This window comes from Eptesicus fuscus, chromosome 10 (genome assembly GCF_027574615.1).
Source record: "Eptesicus fuscus isolate TK198812 chromosome 10, DD_ASM_mEF_20220401, whole genome shotgun sequence".
In the NCBI taxonomy this organism is placed as follows: Eukaryota; Metazoa; Chordata; class Mammalia; order Chiroptera; family Vespertilionidae; genus Eptesicus; species Eptesicus fuscus.
In genome coordinates, this window is record NC_072482.1 from 10948254 (window position 1) to 10971180 (window position 22927).

The window sequence follows — 22927 nt, forward strand, 5'->3', positions numbered from 1 at the left end:
ACCAGTCCCCAAGGGGTGCCAGCACTGCAACCTAACAGTCTTTTTGGTCTACGAAATAGCTTCTCAGAGGCCGACCATGCGGGTCCATCTCCTGGGCTCCTGCGCCCCCTGCCGTCCAGGAGGGGATCTGCAGGCAGAACAAAGCCAGTCACAAGGTGGTCCTGACCCTGGCAGGCTGGCGATGGCAGCCCAGCCTCACAGTGGCCTGAGACATGGTCTGAGGGTTCTGATGAGGTCGGTGGGCACAGCCAGGCACCTATGTTCTTCCTAGGTGTCCAGGCAAACCGCACTGCGGATCGTGCCCCAACCTGCTCCACCCCAGTGGGGACTCAGAGCTTCACGTCCAGCTCCAGCTCCAGGCCCTGGTTCTCCCAGGTGCCCATGCGGACGGGGGCTGGGCTGCCCAGGTAGCTCTGGATGGCAGAGGCGCAGTCCAGCCGCTCCATGAGGGTCATGAGGTAGTGCAGCTCCTGCAGGCTGCCGTTCTGCTCCTCAAACAGCTCCAGGATGGCCGCAGCAGGGCTGCGCTGGCAGGACAGGAAGCTGGCCGGCAGACGTGGGGAGGAGGGGAGAAGAAGGACGGGTGCTTGGTGAGAGCCATACCCTCCACCAGCTCTGGTCCTCATCCTGCTCCTGCCTACCTTCAAGGCGGTGGGAGGGAGGGCCCAGGACTTTGAAATCTGAGCTTGCTCTGGCTCAAAAGTCACTCCTCTCTAAGCCTCAGTTTCTCTCCTGACACCCAGGGCTTGGATGAGAGGACCTCTAAGGTGACTATTGTCCTCTCTACACCCCCTCCCCTTCTCCACCTCCAACACACTCTCCCCTTTCCCTCCTCTCTCCAGGCCACAACATCCTGCCCACCACCAGGGAAATAGTTGTTCCTGCTCAGAAACCTTCCAGCGTCTCTTCTGCCTATGAACCGAGCCCACATCTCTGACTCTCTGGCTCACCCAACCACTTGGCCTGGCCCTGTTTTGTTTTGTGTGTGGGGGGGGGGGGGTTGTCTTGTTTTGTTTTGTTTTTTTTTTGTTTATTTATTTGTTTTTTGGTTTGTTTGGGTTTTGTTTGTTTTTTGTTTTGTTGTTTTTTCAGAACTTTCCTTCCTGCTCCCATCCTGAGCCTTCCTTCTTCAGGCTATCCATTTACCACTGTGCACACAGCCCACCCACACCCCTTGCTGCTCCTCACAAACAGAATGGCGGGTCCCCCTTCCCACCTCCCTGAAGCTGTGGGAAAGAGACCATTCTGCACCCCACAGTTCAGACTTCTGATCATAACTTTCACAAGTCGTTATTATTCTTGCTTTAGCTATTTGGTGCCTCTATCCGTTTTCAACTTGCTCTGCAATATAGGGCACATGCATTAAGGCACAGGGAACACTTGCCTTTCTTTTGTTAAGCTCTTTGTATCCCTATTAGACTGTGAGATCCTGGGGGCTGGGACCATTCATCTTGTGTCCCCAAGCTGAGCGTGGTTTTCCAGGACATAGTAGGTACTGGGCAAATGTTTAATGAATGGGTGATTTAAAAAACCACCCTGGCCCTAACTGGTTTGGCTCAGTGGATAGAGCGTCGGCCTGCAGACTGAAAGGTCCCAGGTTCGATTCCAGTTAAGGGCATGTACCTTGGTTGCGGGCACATTCCCAGTAGAAGGTGTGCAGGAGGCAGCTGGCCGATGTTTCTCTCTCATTGATGTTTCTAACTCTCTATCCCTCTCCCTTCCTCTCTGTAAAAAATCTATAAAATATTTTTTTAAAAAAAAAAGCCACCCTGTCTTCAGCTGGGCCCCGCTCCAGTCCCATCTCCTGGGCGAATGAAGTCTTCCCTGAGCACTGCCCTCCGAGTCTGGGTTCCGGGGCTTAGCTCAGACCTGTTCTCCCACTGGTTTCTCTGGACAGGGACCATGCCAGCATTTTCTCCATTACTGCCAACACTCATTAACATGTGCCAGGCGCTCAGTACATGCTTCACACACATTACCTTGTAGTCTGCCCCTCGGGGCACAGTATGTCAAGCACTCAATATGTAACTTACATGTTAGTCGATTCATTTTTTAGTATTGATTGAGGACCTACTTGGAGCCAGGCATCATTCTAAGTACTGACAATACCGTGGTAAATAGAAAGAGCTGCCCCTTTTATGGGCGATCGGGTGGGAGTAGCCATTCTCCCTCTTACCTGTGGTCTGAACCCCACACACCCCCCCCCATGGGCAGATCTCGTCCCTCTTACCGGATCTTCATGCCACAGAGCCCCAGGTGGGAGGCCAGTCTCCGCCAGTCGTTGCCTGTGATGCTGTTCGGCTCCAACAACATCTTCAGCTGCTCAAAGAGCTCAGGGGGCAGCCTGAGGCCGGGGGGGGGGGGGAAGGGTATTCTCAGAGGGGAGGACCAGAGACCCAGTCTGGTTCTACACCCCCAAATGCTGTACTCGTCTAGAGGCACTGGGGTGAATCCCGAACATCCCCCAGGCAACAACCCAAGCAGCCCCACCTCACCTATTACACGGGGGCGGCTGGGCGACAGGGGGTGGCGCGGCCCAGGCTTCCTCCTCTGATGCCTGAAACCTGAGGATTTCCATGTACTTGGTCTCCAAGCCCTGCGCCAGCAGAGGGGCCAGAAACACACTTAGGGACCAAGAAGCTGGGGAACCGACCTCCATTTCTCATGTCGTCCTCCAGCCTGACACTCTGAGCCATGTTACCAGGAGATGCCGCCCTCCCCCACCCAGGGCCCCCATCCGCTGCTTCCCTGACCTCAGAACCTTCAGCCTTCAGTTTGCCTGCTGAGCTCTTTGGGACCTGGGACTTGAAGACCAAACAGGGTGCACCCTAAGACACTAGAAGTCCTGGGCAGGTTCATCCAGAAATAGAGACGCTGAACTCAGCCATACATGTCCCCTTCCCTCCACTTCTCCTTTCCCGGGTTCCTTCCCCACTCACACTCCTGAGGGGTATCTGCCTGCTCTCCACTAAGAAGCCACCATGGCTCCCCAAAGACTCTCAACCCTGATTTGTTCACATCTTCTCTTGAGAGAGTGGGATATGTCGCTCCCATCCCACCCACTGACGACCCCCCTCCTGGCCACTCTCCACACTGGAGATGCTCAGCACCATCTCTCAGGTGGAGACAATCAGCCTAGAAAGAAACCACTTCTCTTTGACGCCCATGTGCCCCTGAGCTGAGAGAAGGTTTGGTCCTTTTACTCTCCTACTGGATTCATCCATGAACAGACAAGAGAGAGCCAGGGACGAAGGGTAACTTGGAGGCCAGGTGCCATCTTACCTGCTTGGTCAGGGCCATACATACCGGGCACCAGACCCCTCCCACTTTGCCCAGCACTCCTCCCAGGCCCTGCCCTGCTGCTGCCCTCAGCTCCCACTCACGTCCTGGAAGGTGTGCATGGTGACGATGATCTCATTGGTTAGTGCCGAGCAGTCCTCGTTCTCATTGGCTACAAAAGGGAGAGGACAGGGCAGGTGAGAGAGGAAAAGGCCTGGCATGAGAGAGCAGGAAACCTGAAGGACACTGAGGCTTTGGAAATCTGAAGCTGGGCAGGACCCTCCATGTTTCCCTCTGCAAAGATCGGCGTGGCTCCTCGCCTTGAGCAGGCCCGGAGCGTGGCCAGATGCAGAGCAGCTGAACTCCAGGGTGACCAGTGGGGAGGGGAGGGGGGGGGAGGACAGGAAGTGGACCCCTGACTACCTGCTTTCCTCCGGAAGCAGAAGGAGCGGAAGGGGCACTTCCCGTGCCAGATGTGGAGATGGGGAACCACCTGGCAACTGCTGTCATCCACGTTCTCCCAACCTGGGGAGGGGACCGAGAGCAGAGGTCTCAGAGAGCAGGGCCTTCCACAGTGTTTACGGAAGCCATACATTGTGGCAGGCGCTGTGCAGGGTGCAGTGGTGAGGGACCAGGAGCAGCAAAATCAAATGAGTGGGAGTCCCAGAGCCTGGGCAGGGGACCCTGTGAGTGGTCTTCCTTCTCCCACCACACACAGCTCACAGATCCCTCACTCTTGTAACCCCCCACCCTCTCATCCACGACCCCCTGAAGCAGCCATGCATGTGTGCCCATTCAAATGCCCTAGGACCCGGGGGCAATTCCCAGAGCCCATGCCACACAGGAAAGAGGCCCAAGCAGAGAAGACTGGGACCCCCCTCCACACCACTCCATCCAGGTGGAACAATAAAAGCCTCCCCGCTGTGAGTGCCAGGCCTCTCCTCCCCTCCTCCCACCCTGCATCACCCTGTCCTCCCATGGAGGGACCAGGGCTGAGTGAGCCACAGACAAAGGAAGTGGGCAGAGCCTGGGGACTCCTCAAGGCAGCAGCAGAAACCAGAGGGCCGCCCTGGAGCCTGCCCAAGAGTCTCTGAAAGGAACCTGAGGCTCCCACATTTCCACCCCAGGGGAGGCCCAGACCCCTCGCTCGAGTGGGGCTCCCTACTGCCCTGTCCAGGCCTCGCTCACCCTCAGAGATGTACTTGAGCTTTAGGCACTGGTCCCCTCGGGCCCCAGTGAAGTCGAAGAGCTGGCAGGGCCCGCGCAGGCGCCCGCCGTGGGGCTGCTCGTTGGTCAGGGCCCACTGCAGGGCGCAGGGCGTGTTGTTGAGGAAGTAGACGCGCAGCTGCAAGTGGGTCTGCCCCGGCGCCAGCGGCGAGCAGAACACGGCCAGCTGCAGCCACTTGCGAGCTTCCTGGCTCGAGGGTGCCTCCAGCACACACGTGTAGAGGCTGCGGAGTAGAGGGAGACGGTGGCAGGGACTGGTGTAGGGGACACTGGGATGCCAGCGCACTAGCCACCCAGCTCCTGCTGTGCCAGAGGCCTCCGTGGGGCCTCCACAGAACCGAGAGAGCAGGCCAGGGTGTGCATAGGGAGGACGGGGGCAGGCAGCGTTTGTAGGGGGACGAAAAGTGAGTCACGTGCAGTGACCATCACAGAGTGTGGAGAAGAGCCAGCAAATATCTCGTCATAGGACAGGGGGACAGCGGGCTCAGGGCCGCCATGCTTTGGAAGGGCCCACAGGTGGCTGGTCCCGCTCTGGTTAATGGGTGGCAAGGAGAATGAGAGGAAGAAGAGCCTAAGATTCTAGAAAGACAGTTGCCCTAGCCGGTTGCTCCATGGTTAGAGCATTAGCCTGCTGACTGAAGGATCCTGGGCTCGATTCCCATCAAAGGCATGTGCCTCGGTTGCAGGCTAGATCCCTGGCCCTGGTTGGAGCACATGCGGGAGGCAACCAATAGATATCTCTCTCTCACAGAGATGTTTTTCTCTCTCTGTGTCTCTCCCCTTCCCTTCCACTCTCTCAAAAAACAATCAATAGAAAACCTCGGGTGAGGATTAACAGGGAAGGAAGGAAGGAAGGAAGGAAGGAAGGAAGGAAGGAAGGAAGGAAGGAAGGAAGGAAGGAAGGAAGGGAGGACTAAGGACAGACAAGAGATGGGATGGTGTCTTAGGGCATTAGAGGGGACAAACTTGCCCTAGGCAGTTGGGGGATGGCCCTGAACAGGGGCACAGGGCCTAGACAATCTTAGAGAGACAAAGGTGGGGATGGAACAGGGCCCCTCCAGAAAGAGGGCTAGGGTGAAGTCAGGCCTCCTAAACAGGCAGAGAGACCATAGGGGGTGTGCAGTCCTGGACAGGGTTGGAGTGGCACGAACTGTCCTAGACATTAGGACAGAGGGACCAAGAAGGGACACGGGGAAATAAGGGATTTGCAGGCCACCTGGCACTGACAAAGGGGCAGATCCATGCAGGGTGGGGTGGATGGAAAAGGGGGACAGAAAGGAGAGGCCGAGGGGCTGGTGCCCACCTGAAGTGGGAGAGCTGGATGCGACACTCGTCCAGGGAGGTGTGGACCCCCGACTTCCCCAGGGGCTTCCAGTTTTTAGCGTCGAGCAGGTTGGTGTTGCTGCTGTAGGTGCGGGCGTGGCTGGGCATCTGGGCGCAGTGCTTGAAGGTGAGGGTGCAGGGCTTCAGGAAGGAGGCCCCATGGGGTCCGCATGCCACCACGGGGCTCACCAGCGCCTGGGCTCGGGACAATGACGGGCCATCCGACAGGTCCCAGACCAGGATCAGTGACACCCGCTCCTGGCGGCCCACGGCCACAGCACCTGGGGAGACGGAGAGCTGGGATGGCCGGACAAGCAGACACACCCTGCCCAGGGGAGGCCAGGCCAGCCTGGGCGGGGAGGGGGGGCGGGAGTCCAGGTGCCCACATGGAAGGCAGTGCGGATGGAGAGCAAGACAACTGAGCTGACGTGTGGTGTAACCCTGGGCCATGTGCACAAAGAGCTCTTCCTTCACTTCCAGTTTCCTTTATTGGAGGGACTGTTCATTAGAGCAAGCACCTTAACCTAAGGTCACCAGATCGTCCCGCTTTTGGTGGGACAGTCCCAATTTTTAACAATTTGTCCCGCGTACCACGGCGTTTTTAAAAAGTCCCTATTTTTTGGAAAGATTCTTAAATAGGGACTTTTTTAAAACGCCGTGGGACGCGGGACAAATTGTTAAAAATCGGGACTGTCCCACCAAAAGCGGGACGATCTGGTCACCTTACCTTAACCCCACCTGCCAGAAAGTTGTCTTTGAGGTCAATAAACTCATACTCAAAACGTGAACAATTTTCAGCGTGGCTCAGTGGTTGAGCATCTAACTATGCACAGTTCAATTCCTGGTCAGGACACATGTACGGGTTGTGGGCTCGATCCCCACTGAGGGGGCAGGGGGCGTGTAGGAGGCAGCCAATCAATGATTCTCTCTCATCATTGATGTTTCTATCTCTCTCTCCCTCTCTGATATCAATAAAAACGTATATTTTTTAAAATGTAGACAATTTTCAAAATTAGGAAGGTGTCGGACTGCTCCCTTCGATGCGGAACCCTGTGCGGCCCGCTGTCTGAACAGCTACACGCCGAAAAGGGAGCCCGCGCTGTTACCTGGCGGGATGAGCAGCGAGATGCCCGTGTCCCGCAGGATCAGGCAGCCGCCGCGGTGGTCCACCTCCCGAGCCGAAAACACCAGCAGCTTGTGCATCAGCTGACGGATGACGGTCTGGCCCTGGGTGGGCGTGTGCAGTTCCTGGTAGAAGGCGGCCATCTCCGACAGGACGGCCAGTGGGCCCTGGTTTGGGGACTCATCTTCAGGTAGGGGAGTGGGATCAGGCACTGGCTCCTCTTGCCTGTCCGGCTTCCAGCTGGCCCGCAGCCAGCGAGGACAGTGCCATCGCAGGCACTGGACCAGAAGGAGGACACTTGCCACGGGAACGCCCACCAGCAGCAGGAACTGGGCAGGTTGGAAGGAATTCTCACGGGAGCTCATCTGCCTGGTCACTGGATGCTACCAGCTCCCCTGCAGCCCTGTAACAACCAAGGCCAAGGGCAGGGGGTTAAAGAAGTCAGTGCCAGGTTAACCCTTTTCAACATCGTAGAGGCCAAGACTCGGCATCCAAACGCCTGCGATGATAGAGCAAACTGTCTGTATTCCAGTGCACCCCGCACCCCTCAGTCACGGCAGTTCCTGTGACAGAACGTCACCATCTCTCTTGCTCAAGAGCCCACGGCAGCTCCTCGTGACCTACACCTCAAACTAAACTCCCCTGAGGCAGAGAGAGCTGGTCTTCAGAGCACGTGAGTTCAAATGCACGTTGGTCGCTGGCTGAGTGCGCTTGTCATATTGCTTAACGTGCCTCAGTTTCCTCACCTATCAGAATACCTACCTTGATCCACACGTGCTGATACAGAAAAAAATCTTTATGGAGAAAAGCAATTCACAGGGAGTAGACATCCTCTGATTTCATTCATGTAAATAACAAAACTATATAGAAGTGTAGATACATATTTATGAGTGTGTATACAGGAGTGGGCAAAAGTAGGTTTGCGTAATGCAAGTAACGAATAAATAAATAAATAACACAAGAATGAACTCTTTTGCGTACTCACAGCTGTACACCTCCCTTTGCCAAGCCCGGGTATGAATTGTAGAGAAAGGTCTGGAGCAGAGCTGTGCAACAAAAACGGAATGTGAGCCACGTATATAATTTTAAACTTTTTAGTGGCCACAGTCAGAGAGTACAAAGAAACAGGAGAAATTAATTTTAATAATAGATTTCATCTTACCCACTATATTCAAAATAGTATCATGTTGGCAGGTAATCGATGTGAAATTATTAGGGCGACAGTTCACATCCTTCCTTCCCCATCAGTCTGTGTTCTCTGCACCCACTGCACATCACAATCGGGGCTTGCTCTGTGTCGAGTGCTCAGTCGCCAGCCGCATGTGCTGGTGATTCTTGTCTTGGACGTGCAGGTCTGGGAGGATACACCCCAACCTTTCCCTGGGCCGTCACTGAAAGAGGAGAAATTGAGGGGTGGAAGGTGTGAACCAGGATTTGCAATTTTTTTAAACTCTTTTTCCAGTTTCCTTTGAGATTTTCACACCAGGCATGGATTTTATATTAACTTTGCAGTCTTTTTAAAAGCCATTACAAGTGGCGGGGGGGGGGGGGGGGTAGAGGGGGAGAATTACCTCTCAGAGTGATTGTGAGGCTGGCCTGAGCTCATGTGGAAAGCATTCGTAGGTGATAAAGCACTATCCAAACATGCTTGTTTATTTATGCCCTCCTTCCACCCAAAAGGTCGGAAGGGAGCTCACAGGAGTAACAAAAGTTAAAAGTGAAAATAAAAAGAGAAAGAAAAACACAGGTGGGGCCTCCAGGGAGGCTGGAATGAGGCGGGGCTGAAGCCTGCACTGACCCCCGGCTCACCCGGTGGCCCCGCTGCCCAGCATAGGCTACGCGGCCAGGCTGCCGTAGGCTACACCGGCAGCAGGGCCTTGAACTGGGACCGCCTTCCAGCACCTCCTGCACAGACGCCCGCCATTCTGAGGCCCCCCAGAAGCCGTGCCTCCCCATCCTCCCTTCCCTCTTCCTCCTTGATTTCCAACACTCTCCATTCCAGCCAGACTGAGCTCCTCACACCTCGTTAATTCTCGCCTCTGGCTTTTGCTCATGCTGTTGCCTTTCACCCCTCACCTGTGCTCCCCACCTGCCTCTTCTTCCCACCTGGACCCCGCTCCCTTCCAGCTCAGTTACCCTCCCCACCCCGGACACTAGCCCTACATAGTCTTATGCCTCCAAAATCTCCCTCTGCTGTTTTCCCCATTCAGATGAACATTTCCGAGGGCCAGCTGTATACCAGACACTGAGAGAAGTTGTCTTGCCAAAGATGGCGTCACATTCAGCTCTCAAGTACCTTCTGGGGGAATGGGACTCATTCACTCCTCGGTTGATTCACTGGGGTCTGGCCTCCATTCCTCCCCCTCCTTGCACTCAAACCATCCACCTCGCCCCAGCCTCTGCTCCTTCACTGCCCACCCGCTTCCTTCCTTCCACGGCGCCCATAGAGCCTAAGCCCCCTTTCTAGCTCCTCCCGACTGGGGCCTGGGCGGGTCTCCCTGTGTCCTCCTTGAGAATGTAGACAGGGCGGGAGGGTGGGGCACTGTTCCCTCTGCCTGAGGACCCAGCTGTGCAGACAGCACTGCAGGCTCTCGCCGGGCACACAGGTGAAGCAGGTGAGCAGGCAGCACCCAGGCCTGTGGGAATGGGGCCAGGGCAGCAAGCTTCCCGTGACGTCCCACCCATGCCTTTGGGATCCTCCACATTAGAGGTAATTGGAATTATCACTGCAAAAATAAGGGCTTTGCTCTGCACACGGCGTTAAAGCGCTCTACGTGGCCTCTCTTGTCCGAAGCCTTATGAGCTAGTGTTATTTTTACTTCCATTTCAGAGGTGAGGCAGCCAACTTCTCTCCCCACAGTGAGGACGATGGGAGATTATTGAGCCACAACTGGAGGCAGAAGGGAGGATGTGCGGGGATGACAGGACTGCTAGAAACACTCCCTTTCTCTTCCTGCCCCTTGTGGTTCCCAGGCCTCCTTTCCATTTCTAGCAGAGATGACGTTGGAAGAGAAAGAAATGAAAATAAAGGACAACTGACAGAAGAAACTAAAGGCACATCCTCGGTTCCACACCCGCACCCCTGCCCATCGAGGCACCAGTGGCAGGGGCTGGGCCAGCCAGAGGGGAAGAAAGGCGAGGCTCTGCTGTTTTATAGCAACCACCTTCCTGGGGCCTCCAAAGACCAGAGTCCACGTCCTCTGCACCCCACTGTGACGCAGCAGAAGCCCCTTGCCCGGCCTCCCCACCTGGAGCAGTCAGTATGTACTGACCCCCAAGGCCCCTTGCGCTTCCCACCTGGATCCCATGCACTGCCTGGCCTGGAGCGGGTGAACTCCTCCCCAGCTCAGCCCCCGTCTCCCAGGCTGACAGCTTTCTCCAGGCCTCGGCCCTCTCTCCATCCTCCTTGCCCCAGGAGGGTCCTGAATGGACAGCATGGCAACCAGCTCAATATAGACCGGAGCTTCCCAGCCCCACGCCTGACTCCTTAGTACCCTCGCCTCCGGTGTCTTGCCCCAGACCCAGTTCCCCAAGACGAAGATCCTTGGAATGCTACTGTGGCCTGTCCCTAGGGAGTCACTCCTCCAGCACAAAGATCCAGGCCCCTGCTGCAAAGCTCGCTCATCTCCTCTGAGGAAACTCTCAGCCCGTCTCACACGGCACTGGTTCTTACCACACCCTCTCCACCCTGATAGATCTCGGTGACTGAAGGCCATAAAGAGTTCCAACATGGATGGGCCCAAAACTCAGTCATGGGCAGCATTCATCAGCAGAGCACACCTGTCCACAGTGCATAGCATCATCCCCGTGGTCCTCACACCCAAAGGGCAGTGGCCATCTCCCACGCCCCTCCACCCTCTCCTCCTTCAGCAGAGGGTCTCAACTCTGCAGGCTTGGCTGAGTTGGCCTGACTCCTCCCGTGAGCCCTCGGGGGCCCCATCAAATGCCCAACCAACCCCAGCTGCCCCAGCGGGGTGCTCACCTTACCAGGCAGGTGCTCCCAGAAGCTGCCAGCGTATCTGGGAACAGTAGTTTCTTCTCTGAGAAAAAAGAGGTCAGCCAGACCCTGTCACCATGCCAGGAGACCAGTGCAGTGGGCGGGGAATCAGGCAGGAGTGGCCCAGTGCTTCCCGGCAGAGTCCTGCCTCCCCGCCGCCCTCCTTTGGAGTGTGGGAGCCTGTCCCTGTCTGTTGGCAAAGTCCAGCCGAGGTCAGGGAGTAGCCCAGGATCCGAGAAGTCAGGGGACTTGCCAGTTAGGTCTGGATGGGAGGGGACAGAGAGGCGATAACCTGGGTGTAGTTGCAACCCCTGGTGCAGGAGAATGCCCTCCCTACAGTGCCCTCTGCTGGTGAGTGCCCTGCCCCAGCTAGAGGCTATTGAAATGGCAGAAGGTTAGAGGGGAGAACCTGAACCAGAGCCCCTCAAACTATAATGTGCACACGAACCACCTAAGGACCTTTTTAGAAATATGTGTTTATTGATTTATTTTTAGAGATAGAGAAGGGAGAAGGATAGAGAGATGGAAACATTCATGAGAGAGAAACATCAGTGGGCTGGCTCCTGTACACCCATTACTGGGAATCAAGGCTGCAATTTGGGCATGTGCCCTGACTGGGAATCAAACCTATGACACCTTGGTTCATGGGTCGATGCTCAATCACTGAGCGACACCAGCCAAGACCCACTTAAGAATCTTGTTAAAATTCAGGTTCTGGTCCCATAGGTTGGGGATGGGGTTGGAGGGAGGGGGGGTGAGATTCTGCATCTCTAAGGAGCTCCTAGGTGCTGCCAGTGGGAGGACAGAGAGAGAGGCACAGAGTGACAGAGGGGCACAGAGAGGGTTAGTGAATCGCAATTTGCTGGTGGCATTGGGATGGACCCATATCTGCTCCCTAGTCAGTGCTGTTCTTCCCCCCACCCCCACCCACCCACACTCTGGACTGGCAGCGACGCGGGGAGAGCGGAACTTCAGGCCGTTAGCCCCCCAAGTCCTTCCTGAGAAACTCTGTCTGGGAAAGATGGTGCCACTGGAATGAAAGCTCCTGTGAAAAGGGATTTTTTTTTTTTTTAAGTATTTACTGCTGTATCCTCAGCTCCTGGTGCAGCCTGACCCATAGCAAGTGTCCCACAAAGACTCGCTGACTGAATGAGTGGACCAGCTAAGAGAAAAGATGCATTTTTGATCCAGACTGCCAACACTGAAGCCAGGTGACCCACCTGCCAGCTAGGTCATCGTAGGCCAGAATCTCAACCTCTCTGAGCCCCTTGTCTGTCAAATGCAGACTATGTCTATCTTGTGAGGGATGATCATTGTCATTATTGAGCTAATAAATCTAAAGCGCTCAACACAAAGCAGGTGCTCAGTGAGTGGTAACTGTTATCGCCATGGCCTGGCCTCCTGCAGTTGAGGAACCATTGTAAACCGCCCCCCCAGCACCCCCCCAGGTATTTTCTCCCCTAAAAAATAAGTAACTGCCGCTGCTTTCACCTCAGTTAATGATTCTCTAGCTTCTGACTGCAACCCCACCCCTCTGTTACCTTCCGGGGCCGGGGTGGGGGTGGGGAGGAGGGAGGTGAGAGCATGGGATAAACAGCTCCCAGGGTCCCCAAAGTCGAGAGGTGGGCAAAGGAAGGTGGAGAACAGCCAACCTGGAAGGGGACCTCACGCCTAAAGCACAAGCAAGGGACAGTGCGTGATCAGAACGTTGATGGGGATGAAGAGGGCAGATGTCTGTCTTTCTGGGAAGAGCTCTGTCTGAGTCACACGGAAGGCTGTCTTCTCCTCGGAGTCATAAAGCTCTAGGGGCTTGTGAAAGATCTGTCAAGCTTGACGTCCAAGCCAGGAAAGGCCCTGCTGACCAGCAGGCTACAACCAGGGGCTGTGTCCATGCATCATGAATTCATTTCCAAAACTGGCACTCGGGGTCAATCTCAGTTACAGGAAGGTTCTGGAGACATCTGAGGGTCCCTTCCACCCCTGTGGACACAGAGCTGGCTCACGGGATGCAGCTTGGGACTGATCTGTCTCAGGAGACCGGGCTCTCACAGAGCCAAAGCTTCAATCACCCATCAAGGGGCCCCTCCAGAGGCCACAGCCAGCAGATCAGGGGACCCTGGTCTGAGAGAGCCCTTCAGGGCCATGCAGGCAACAACCTGGGCTCCCCAGCCAAAACCGCCACCCTTGTCATAGGAGAAAGGCGGGCCACTAGGAGCCCTACTCTGCCCTTTTCCCCTCCCCCACCCGCCTCTGCCTTTCACACATCATACATCATCGGGTACCCAGCCTGGGAGGTGCTGCCTGAGGTAAGGGGAACACAGGCCTGAGAATGGGGGTGCACTGGAAATGGTGGAGAGGAAAAAAGAGGATGGGGGTGGGAGGGGGGGTGGGCCTCCAACGCTGGATAGAACAATAGAAAACACAGAGAAAGAGAGACAGGAAGGTAGAAGATGAACAAATAGAGAGTCAGGAGCAAAAACAGATCAATCAAAGGATGCACAGGCAGGCAGGCTGGTCAGTCTTGTCCCCGGAACATCCAGGATATGGTCAGGGCCCTTGACAGGAGAGTATGGAGTGGGCAGTCAGTCACCTCAGAACGCTGAGTATAGCCACCCGTTTTTTCCTTTTTAATCCTGTCCATCATGGGCGGGGGGTGGGGGGGAGGGTAGGGGTGGGAGCGGCGGCGGGGGGGGGGGGAGGGGGGGCTGACATATCAGGTGCAAATGAGATGATAGGGTGGGGCCTTGGTTGGGGGAGGGTCTGTTCATCGTCCCATGTGGAAATGGCATCACAGCAACATGCAAATGAGCATGCAGCTTAATAAACGATCAGGGGGTTGTTTCCTTGCGAAGTCAGGCCACAGAAATCTGGGCGTGGGTGTTTGTGGCACTGAACCTCTGGAAGAGGATAGATGTTGGGAGACCCTCCCCCAGCTCCTGAGCGGGAGGTGAGACCTAAGGCTTCAGAGAAAAGATCCCACAGCGTCACTCCGCTGAGTTGCATCCAGGCCGGAGCTCAGGCTGGGCGGGCCCCGCATGGGCCAGTCTGGCACAGGAAGATAAGCCCCGGCAGATGGGCAGGCCCACTGTTGACTAGAAAAGACCCTCAGGGATCTCAGGCTCCCGCCTTCCAAACGTGGTCCTCTCAGGTCGGTTATGTCAGCTTGTTGAGTTCAGTCTAAGACACTGTCCCCGTCGAGGGCCTGGCCAACAGCCACCTACTGTGGGAGGTACAAAATATGGTCACACGTGGGCCTGAGCTCCAGGATTCAGATCCACATTGCAGGAGAGGAGCCTTTAACTCAGAAGCCGTTATCAATACCGGACAGTATCCTCCGAGCGCCAGCTGAGAGGGTGGGAAAAACAAGTCCATGGAAACCAGAAGAGGGGCTGGGCAGTAAGGGCTCACAGGAGAAGGATGGGAGGTGGTCCAAGCAGGGGCAATAGCCTAGACCAGTGGTCGGCAAACCACGGCTCGCAAGCCACATGCGGCTCTTTGGCCCCTTAAGTGTACCTCAGTCAGATTGAGGACGTTTTTTAGCAAAGGCCAGCTTAGGAGTACCCTAATTAAGTTAATAACAATGTACCTACCTATATAGTTTAAGTTTAAAAAATTTGGCTCTCAAAAGAAATTTCAATCAATGTACTGTTGATATTTGGCTCTGTTGACTAATGAGTTTGCCGACCACTGACTTAGACCTCCTATGGGGGGTGGGGGGAGGGGGCACTCAGGCCAGGGAATGGTGTCAGACGGAGGAAGAAGCAGACGAAGGACACAAGGAAAGGACTAAGGGGAAGGCTCACCGTTAGCATGTTCTCTGCACCCGCTCCTGTCCCCTAGATTTTGCCTCCTGGAGGAGAATGTGGCCTCAAGGGGCCATTTTTGTGGCCCTGCCCCTCCTGGGGCCCATCCTGGTCTGGCTCCTCGCCCCTCATAGGATGTCTGGTTGGTGTGACAACCCGAGGAAACTGCCCTGGTGCCCACCCTACAGAATCTTGTTGCTCGTGTGGACAGCCATCTACTCCGTCATGGGGTGAGCACCCATTTCTCATGCCCTGGGCTTGGTACTGACTGGGGTGGGAACAAGCCCCTACACCTGAACTGCTGCACACTGACCTACAAAGGGATGGCACCCCAGCTTACCTCTTATGTGGGTCCCTCTACGCCTGCCTAGGATTCCAGCCAGCCCTCTCCAAGTCTCCCCAGCCTCACCCACCTCACTATACCCAACTGCCCCCACCGTCTCCTCCCAGCCATCAAATGATGCCTAGACATACTTACCTTCATTTCAGCCCACAGGGGGTCTCTCTTTGTAACCAGGAGCCCTGATGGCAGAGGGCTTCCTCCATTTGCGATGGAACATCCTCCCTGTGAGCGTTCCTGCCACCATCTCTTCACAGCTATGCCTCCTACCTGGTGTGGAAGGACCTCGGAGGGGGCTTCGGGCGGCCCCTGGCCCTGCCTCTCGGCCTCTATGCTGTGCAGCTCGCCATCAGCTGGACCTTCCTGACTCTCTTTTTCGCAGCCTACACCCCTGGCCTGGTAAGGTGCACAGAGCTCAGCAGTGGGAGTAATGCAGGAGCAGGTCAATCAGGGGCAGGCAGGTCAGGTGGGCAGACTGTGAGCTCCAGTGGAGTGCACAAAGCCCCAGGAACTTGGCTCAGGGGGTCCAGGGTGCTGCAGGAAGGTCGGGGCCCCGGATCTCAGGCCAGCCTGCCTGACCACCCTGCCCCCTGCCCAGGCCCTGCTGCACCTGCTGCTGCTCTACGGGCTGGTGGTGACCACGGCGTTGATCTGGCACCCCATCAACAAGCTAGCTGCCCTGCTCCTGCTGCCCTACCTGGCCTGGCTCACTGTCTCCGCTTCCATCACCTACCGCCTGTGGAGGGACAGTCTTTGTCCAGAGCACCAGCCTCAGCCCGAGGGGGAGAAGAGCGACTGAGGCACCGGGGCGCAGGGAAGGAGGGGGAAGGCCAGGGAGGGGTGGAAGAAACTACAGGCAGGCTGGGGAGGATGGGGGGAGTGGGAGGTGGCCAGGCATTGACGAGTCCCTGAAGGTAATTCACCCCAATGTGGCCACTGTCCTGGCTCCCCTGGTGCCAGTTTTCATTAGAATTCAGAGAAATGGGAAAGAGGAAAGAAATTTATTTTACACTTAATATAAGTTAATAAATCCTATATTAATAAATATTAATTTAGTAATATCAATTAGTAAAACCCTGAGACTAACTTTGAGGTTATGATAATGAAGGACATGTTTGAGTGAATGATGTCTAGGGCCACAGAGTGGAATAGAAGTGTGTGCATGTATGTAAGTGTGCACATGTGAAGGAATGTATGAACATATGTATGAGGAGGGTGACATGCTATCTCTACTCCACTCCCGTGCTCTTCCAAATCTGGCCCCAAAATGTAAACTTTGGTTTTTAATTACCTGAATAACAAAATCTTTTTGAAAAGTCGAATAAAAGCAAAACAGAAAAGTAAAAAAGAATAATAATTTTACATGTCAAGTTTAAATATTTTATTAAATATTAATTATATATTAGATTACATATCTTATAATAATAATTTTACTTAATAACTTATTTTAATTAGGATATTATATTAATTATGATAATTATATTAATGGCCATATCCTATATAATAAAAGCCTAATATGCTAAGTGTCCAACCATTCGTTAGACCATTCAACCAGTCACTATGACATGCACTGACCACCAGGGGGAAGATGCTCCAACCGGTAGGTTAGCTTGCTGCTGGGGTCTGGCCAATTGGGACTGGGCGAGATGGACCACGCCCTGGAACCCTCCTGGGGTTTCTCCCCAGCCCCAATCATGCACCAGTGGGGTCCCTCGGCCTGGCCTGTGCCCTCTTGCAATCCGGACCCCTTGGGGGATGTTGGAGAGCCAGTTTTGGTTTCAGCCCAATCCCTGCAGGCCAGGCTGAGGGATGCCACTAGTGCACGAATCCGTACACCAGGCCTCTGGTTTAATATATACTATACATTATACTAGAAGCCAGATGCACGAAGATTCGTGCCAGGATGGGCCTTCCTTTCCCTGGCTGCCAGCACCGCTTTCACTATGGCTGGAGCCACCTTTCCAACTTCCTATGCTGCTCAGAGGCCTAAAGCTGCAGGGGCGGGGCAGAATGCCTGCGTCATCGCCATCTTTGTTGGGTTAATTTGCATACTCACTCCTGATTGGCTGCTGGCGTCCAAAGTTACAGTCAATTAGCATGTTTGTCTATTATTAGGCAAGATATGCCATACTAAGGCCTTTTGTGATTAATATAAGTAATATTATAGATCATTTTTTTTGTTTTCATATACTCGTTAGTTTTTTACATTAGTTAATAACTATTATAATAAATAAATGTTTACAAAAAAAGAGAGAGAGATGTAAGGCTCAGGGGTGACGAGTGAATTCAATAGGAGCTTCTTTTTTTTCTTTTTCTTTTTTAATATATTTTATTGATTTTTTTATTTATTTATTTTTTTTTTTACAGAGAGGGAGGGAGAGAGCTAGAGAGCTAGAAACATTGATCAGCTGCCTCCTGCACGCCCCCTACTAGGGATGTGCCCACAACCAAGGTACGTGCCCTTGACCGGAAGCGAACCCGGGACCCCTCAGTCCACAGGCCGACGCTCTATCCACCGAGCCAAGCCAGTTTTGGCCAATAGGAGCTTCTTATCCAGCCTTCTCTCTTGCTTCTCTCTTTCTACAACTTCTCATTGGCATTTTTATTTTTTGTCTTTCCCGCCTCTTGTTTTCATCTCCTCTTGTTTCAAAGCCCTAATGGTAGCAGGATATGACTGCCCTGTGGCTACCTGCCCAAATCCTCAATAAGGCCCATGGGGAGGCCCAGACTCCTTGCTCAGGAGCCTTTAAGAACATTGCCCGGGCTCTCTAGGGATGGGCCTGAGCACTCGTGTTGTTAAACCTTCCTGGGGAGTGCAGGACCCTGAGAGTGTGTATCCGAGCCATCTGGGAGCTTATAAAAACACGTATTTCTTAGACCCCACCGGAGACCTAGGAATCAGAACTTTGGGGCTAGGCTTCAGGTATCTTCAGACTGAAGGAGCGCCCAGCACTTTGGTCAACCGCTCGCTGCCATTTGAGAGCTCTGACATGGAGGGTGTCTTGGGGCCCTGTTTTCTTTGACAACCTGTGTTTCTGTCACCTGGGTAACTACATCTTCTCAGGTGGGGGCCAAGGCTCCCCAGTGGGAGAAGTCAGGACATCATCATCTGGGGAGTCTGGCTCTTTCTGGAGCTCACCAAGGGAGAACAGGAGAGAAAGAGTCTGCACCCTCCCACCTCCACACGTTGGACATGCTCTGCCCAGAGGGCAGATTGGTCACCTGCACTCCTGGAGGGCACACACAGTGTTCCTACCCCCACCCCATCTTTGTATCTTCAGCCCCAAGGCAACACAGGGCACAACAGAGCAGGTGGTCATACATCTTTGTTGATTGACTATTTGGTTGGTTCATTGATTGATTGATTGATTGATTGATTGATTAAATGAAGACACTCCCATTAAAAGAAAATGCTTACCTGCACCCCATCAATCTGTACCCAACTCTGGACCAAATAGCCTCTCTTTGGGGAAGGGCTGGGCACTAATAGTTTTTGAAATTTCTCAGGTGGTCCTAATGCGCAGCCAGATTGAGAACAGCTGCCACAGGGCATTGCTTCTCAAAGTGGCCAGGGACCTCCTAGGTCACTTGTTCAAGGCCTGGACTCCAGACCCACAGACTCAGATCATTGGGGGGAATGAGGGCCATAGGGTGGTTTGTAGTTCTGACCCCGGAGACCAACAGACCAGGGTTTGGATACTGACTCTGTCATTTACTAACTGGTCACCGGTGCACCTTCACTGCCTGTGCTTTATTCTCCTCGTCTGTAAAATGGGAAACTCCTAGGATTGTTGGGAAAAATAAATGAGATAATGAGTAGAAAGATGTCTGGCACAGAGGAAGTGCTTAACAAACGTTAGCTGTTCTAGGAGGGGAACCTCAGAGGCCACCCATTTAAAAAGCACACACGGTTCTGAGTCACGAGACAATTGGAGACCCACCCTGCTTCAAGACCCAACAGTACTCCCAAACTTCCCCCGAGCCAGGAGAGAAAGTGCCTGTCCCTCAGGTCTGTGGACTGGCCTGACCAGTGCCAGACACACAAAATCCCTGGCCCCTTATCTTACACGTTTGTGTGGAATGTGTCTTTGCCTCAATCACATTTTTAAAGCTGTTGTAGTTGAATGTATCACTCCAGTTATACATGCAACTGTCTTAAATTTATAAGGGTAATCTATAAAGATTGACTGAGGATGGTTTGGGAGCCACACTGAGTGGGCTCTTATCCTGCCTCCACTATCGCTGTGTGAGCTTAGACAAGTGACACCTTACAAGTATTTGTCATTATTATTATCATCATCATCTCATGTAAGCATTACAAATATGTGCTACCAAGTTTATTCGTGGTACCAACTAAGCCTAGAAGTTAAACTGACCCTCAGGAAGATGCACCATGCCTACCGCGTGACTTTGACCTCTCCAGGGTGAGCTCATGCCACAAATTCAGGGGGCTGGAGGCCTCTAGTTTCAGGGACTTGGCCCTATAAGGAAGCTTGATTTGGGCAGTGTCCCAAGCCCTGGGACGGCCTTACTATCTGACATGGCATGAGCCAAACTAAAGGGCTTCCTGGCTTTGTGCAGAAAAAGCTGGAAGGGCAGGTCCCAATCCCAAACTCTCATCCTCTGACCCCAAAGTCATCCTTAAAATGCCTCGTCTGCACCAGCTCCTGGGTTCCTGGGTGGGAGCCTCTATTCACCAGTTTTTTAGTCGCCTGGGCCTCTTGCTCTACCCACCTCCCATCCTGAACCTGACCTGGAACACTCTGCCCTCAGCCCTCCTCTCTTGTTACCTAGAGCTGTGCTTAAATAGGGTCAGAGCTGCCTTCTGTCCTTGCCAGATGTGTCCCAGGATTCCACCACCCAAATCATGTGGGTGCTCTGTCCTTGGGCAGTGTTTTTCTGTTTGCCTCTGAGTGGACACATGGTGTCTGAAGAGGGTGGGGGAGACTCTTCTCCCATGTGCAGCTGTCCCACCCAACGTCTGGAACGTGGGGGGAGTGGCACCAGGTAAAATAGGGGCAGACTGTCCCCTTCTAGTATATTCTAGTTCCTCCTTTCCTCCCCTGAGCCCTTCATTCTTCCTCCCTTTGCCAGTGTCTGCAGAATGGAGATGCCCAGAGGTGAGGTGCGGAGGGCAGACTGGTAGGGTAATGTGCACGGACAAAGGTCGGGGAGCTGAGAGTGGGCAGAGGGCAGGAAGTGTTTTCTCTGTGCATCCCTGGCCTCTCCTGCCTGCGGACAGGTAGAGGGGATGCTGTGGTAGAAGGTGAGGCCCCACTTTGTGTTGTTAGGCCCGGGCCAGGGCTCCCAAGTCTGTCTTCCTTTGTGGTGGTGAGCAGCCATTCTATCTCCTAGGGCAGTGGTCGGCAAACTGTGGCTCGCGAGCCGCGGTTTGCCACTCTGTTGACTAATGAGTTTGCCGACCACTGTCGTATACTACCCTTTACCTCTTTGCACACAATATGCCACAATTGCCTCATCCTCACAGCTTCCAACTACACGGTAACATTTAGTCTAGCAGTGGTCGGCAAACTCATTAGTCAACAGAGCGGCAAACCGCGTCTCACCAGCCACATGTGCCTCGCGAGCCACAGTTTGCCAACCACTGTCCTAGGGTTCCCCTGCATCCCAAGCCCCAGGTCAGTCTTCCCAGAGTTCCCATTTCTTGTAGTTCCAGACAGCAAGCACAGGACCCTTTGATTCTAAGGCTTTACTGCTGACCCTCCATAGTGGCTCACAGTTACCCTTCCAAACACAGCCTGGCTTTGGAGGGGACACCCCGGATCTGGACTCCCTCTTCCGTCTTCAGGAGTCCCAGAGGCCCCTTCCCCTTCTGCTCCCAGTGACCCTTCACACATGTGGGCCCCTCTTCCAGCCTGCAGGCCCGGAAAAGCCCTCTGTCGCACCAGGAGCGCCAGTGGGTCTACTCAGCTTCATTCGTCCCTCCAGTGTCAATATGTCCGAGGTCCCCAGCACCCCCAGAAGTGATCTGCTCAGGGAGCACAGAAAAACCCTCTCCCCTCCACCTGCACCAACTCCAACACATTGCTATGGGCAGAAATTCCTCTCTCAAAGGTTGTTAAGTTTCTCATTTTTCCCCAGTAGGTTCTTTGACCCTGCACACACCCCTTCAAAGAGGAAAGAGCATTAGTCACCATAATGTGTGTGATTCTTATCAGAATACTTTCTTCAAAGACACCGCGAAGGGAGCTGGGCCGTGCTGGGAGCGGCCACTGGAATGGAGGACCGAGGTGACCAGGACTAAAGTCCTGGGTGTCACCATTTGGTTCACAGCAATGTGTCCTGCATGGCAAGCCAAGCGTTGTGTCCTGCATAGGAGGACAATGAAAATCCTGGCCTCTCCTGTGATCCCAACCGCAGACTCAGGGAGACCCTTGGCCCCCTCCGCCTACCCAGCCAAAGCTCTGGACATCCCCATGTTTATGTCAACAGAGCGGTTGCTAGAGGGGCAGGCTCCCGTCCGGCAGGGGGTGTCCAGCCTGTTGTTTGTGTACCTCGTCTCAGTAGTGACTGAGGGGCTGGCATTCTCGAGCTGGGTCTCTGGGGCAACGCGCTGTTGGGGGCCCAGCTGTTCCTGCACATAAAGCACCCACTCCATCAACCTGCTCTGGTGTCTTGTTGCACCGAGTGAGAATTTAAACCTTCCCCTGTGAGGCTGCTATTTTCCACCGCCGCCTCCTGGCCTCTCTACTCCCTTCCTCATGAGGGCAGCTCGGCATCCAGCCGAGACCCAAGGAGTGGCTGAGCCTGGCCCTGTTCCCTCCTCCTCTGCCACCTCCTAGCTCCTCCAAATGTTTCCTGAAACGACCATGGGAAATGGGACCAGGAGAGGCAAGCTGTGGCTTCCTCTGGGCCTAATCCAGCTCCTTCCAGCCTCTGCCGCCTGGAGAGCGGCCGGGGCCCACGGGGGCAGACTGGGAGAATCCCCTTTTGGTTTCCACCCCCACTTATCAGCTGCCTGTCTCTATGCCTATCCCCCTACACACATATACCAAGTGCTTCCAGAGCCCAGTCTTCCTGAGAACCCCTTCTCCCCCAGTCCCCTTCGTGCCCCTCCTCCCTCAGAGCCTGACCTCCCAAGTCCTGGCAGCAGTAGGGACTGAATAACGGGGTTAAGAGCATGTGTATGGGAGCACAGAGCTCTCACTAGCTACGTGACCTTGGGCAAGTCACTTAACCTCTCTGGTCTCAATTTTCTCACCAAAACAATGAGGATAATACTACTACCTACCCCACATCCTTGTGAGGAGTTCATTTACGGGACCTGTGTAGACCAGTGTCAGGCCCCAGTCGGGGCTGTGCTAGTATCCGCTCTCACTGTAACTGAATTCCAGGCAGGATAACACAGTGGGAAAAGCATGGGACTTGGAGGCTGACAGAGCTGGGTTCAAATCCCAGCGTCCCACTGACTCCTGGTCTGATCTTAAAGTAGAAGCCGTACTTCCCAGTGTCCTCCTTGCAAGAGGGTCATATTGATAGAAACTTACTCAGTGGTGCTAACATGGGGGTGGGAATGCCTGCCCTAAAAACAGTGTAGTGGCAGCTGCAGGAGGAGGAGTCCGGCTCCTGGCATCTGATCCCCAGATTAGCTGCCGCATTCTGGGGCCACAGGGGAAACTGTTCTGACTTGGAAAGAAGAGCTAAGGACCAGCCAGGAATCCAGGCCCCCAGGAGGTGCCATAAATAGCCAGAGCTGTCCAGGGCCTCCAGAGATGGGGGGTGGGGAGGAGGGGTGTCAGGGGGAGGCTGGAAAGGAGCAGTGGAAAAAGGAAGCTGTCAGTCATCAGTCCAGGGAAAGGTCTGGGGAGCTCACT

General features: G+C 54.3%; 2 protein-coding genes across 2 annotated transcripts; one reads left to right on the top strand and one right to left on the bottom strand.

Moving 5' to 3' along the window:
• Positions 1 to 329: 329 nt before the first annotated feature.
• UNC5CL (unc-5 family C-terminal like) lies at positions 330 to 11066 on the bottom strand. The gene is made up of 10 exons (XM_054722504.1): positions 10940 to 11066; positions 7681 to 7684; positions 6936 to 7355; positions 5810 to 6110; positions 4468 to 4730; positions 3703 to 3804; positions 3384 to 3451; positions 2496 to 2596; positions 2231 to 2344; positions 330 to 543 (listed from the first exon to the last, which is right to left on the bottom strand). The coding sequence occupies exons 3-10, from the start codon at positions 7315 to 7317 to the stop codon at positions 330 to 332; spliced, it is 1545 nt and encodes a 514-aa protein (XP_054578479.1). The 5' UTR covers positions 7318 to 7355; positions 7681 to 7684; positions 10940 to 11066.
• A 3731-nt stretch (positions 11067 to 14797) lies between these two features.
• TSPO2 (translocator protein 2) lies at positions 14798 to 15891 on the top strand. Its single transcript, XM_054722572.1, has 3 exons — positions 14798 to 14982; positions 15350 to 15491; positions 15691 to 15891. Exons 1-3 carry the CDS (start codon positions 14810 to 14812, stop codon positions 15889 to 15891), a joined length of 516 nt encoding a protein of 171 aa, XP_054578547.1. The 5' UTR covers positions 14798 to 14809.
• Positions 15892 to 22927: the final 7036 nt, after the last annotated feature.

Excerpts from the sequence above, each read along its gene's own strand:
- UNC5CL (XM_054722504.1), bottom strand. The coding sequence starts at position 7,317 with ATGAGCTCCCGTGAGAATTCCTTCCAACCTGCCCAGTTCCTGCTGCTG. Across the intron at positions 6,111-6,935 it reads CTCGCTGCTCATCCCGCCAG|GTGCTGTGGCCGTGGGCCGC; the intron begins GTAACAGCGCGG and ends CCGTCTCCCCAG. Across the intron at positions 4,731-5,809 it reads ATCCAGCTCTCCCACTTCAG|CCTCTACACGTGTGTGCTGG; the intron begins GTGGGCACCAGC and ends TCTACTCCGCAG.
- TSPO2 (XM_054722572.1), top strand. The coding sequence starts at position 14,810 with ATGTGGCCTCAAGGGGCCATTTTTGTGGCCCTGCCCCTCCTGGGGCCC. Across the intron at positions 14,983-15,349 it reads GCCATCTACTCCGTCATGGG|CTATGCCTCCTACCTGGTGT; the intron begins GTGAGCACCCAT and ends ATCTCTTCACAG. Across the intron at positions 15,492-15,690 it reads CAGCCTACACCCCTGGCCTG|GCCCTGCTGCACCTGCTGCT; the intron begins GTAAGGTGCACA and ends CCCCCTGCCCAG.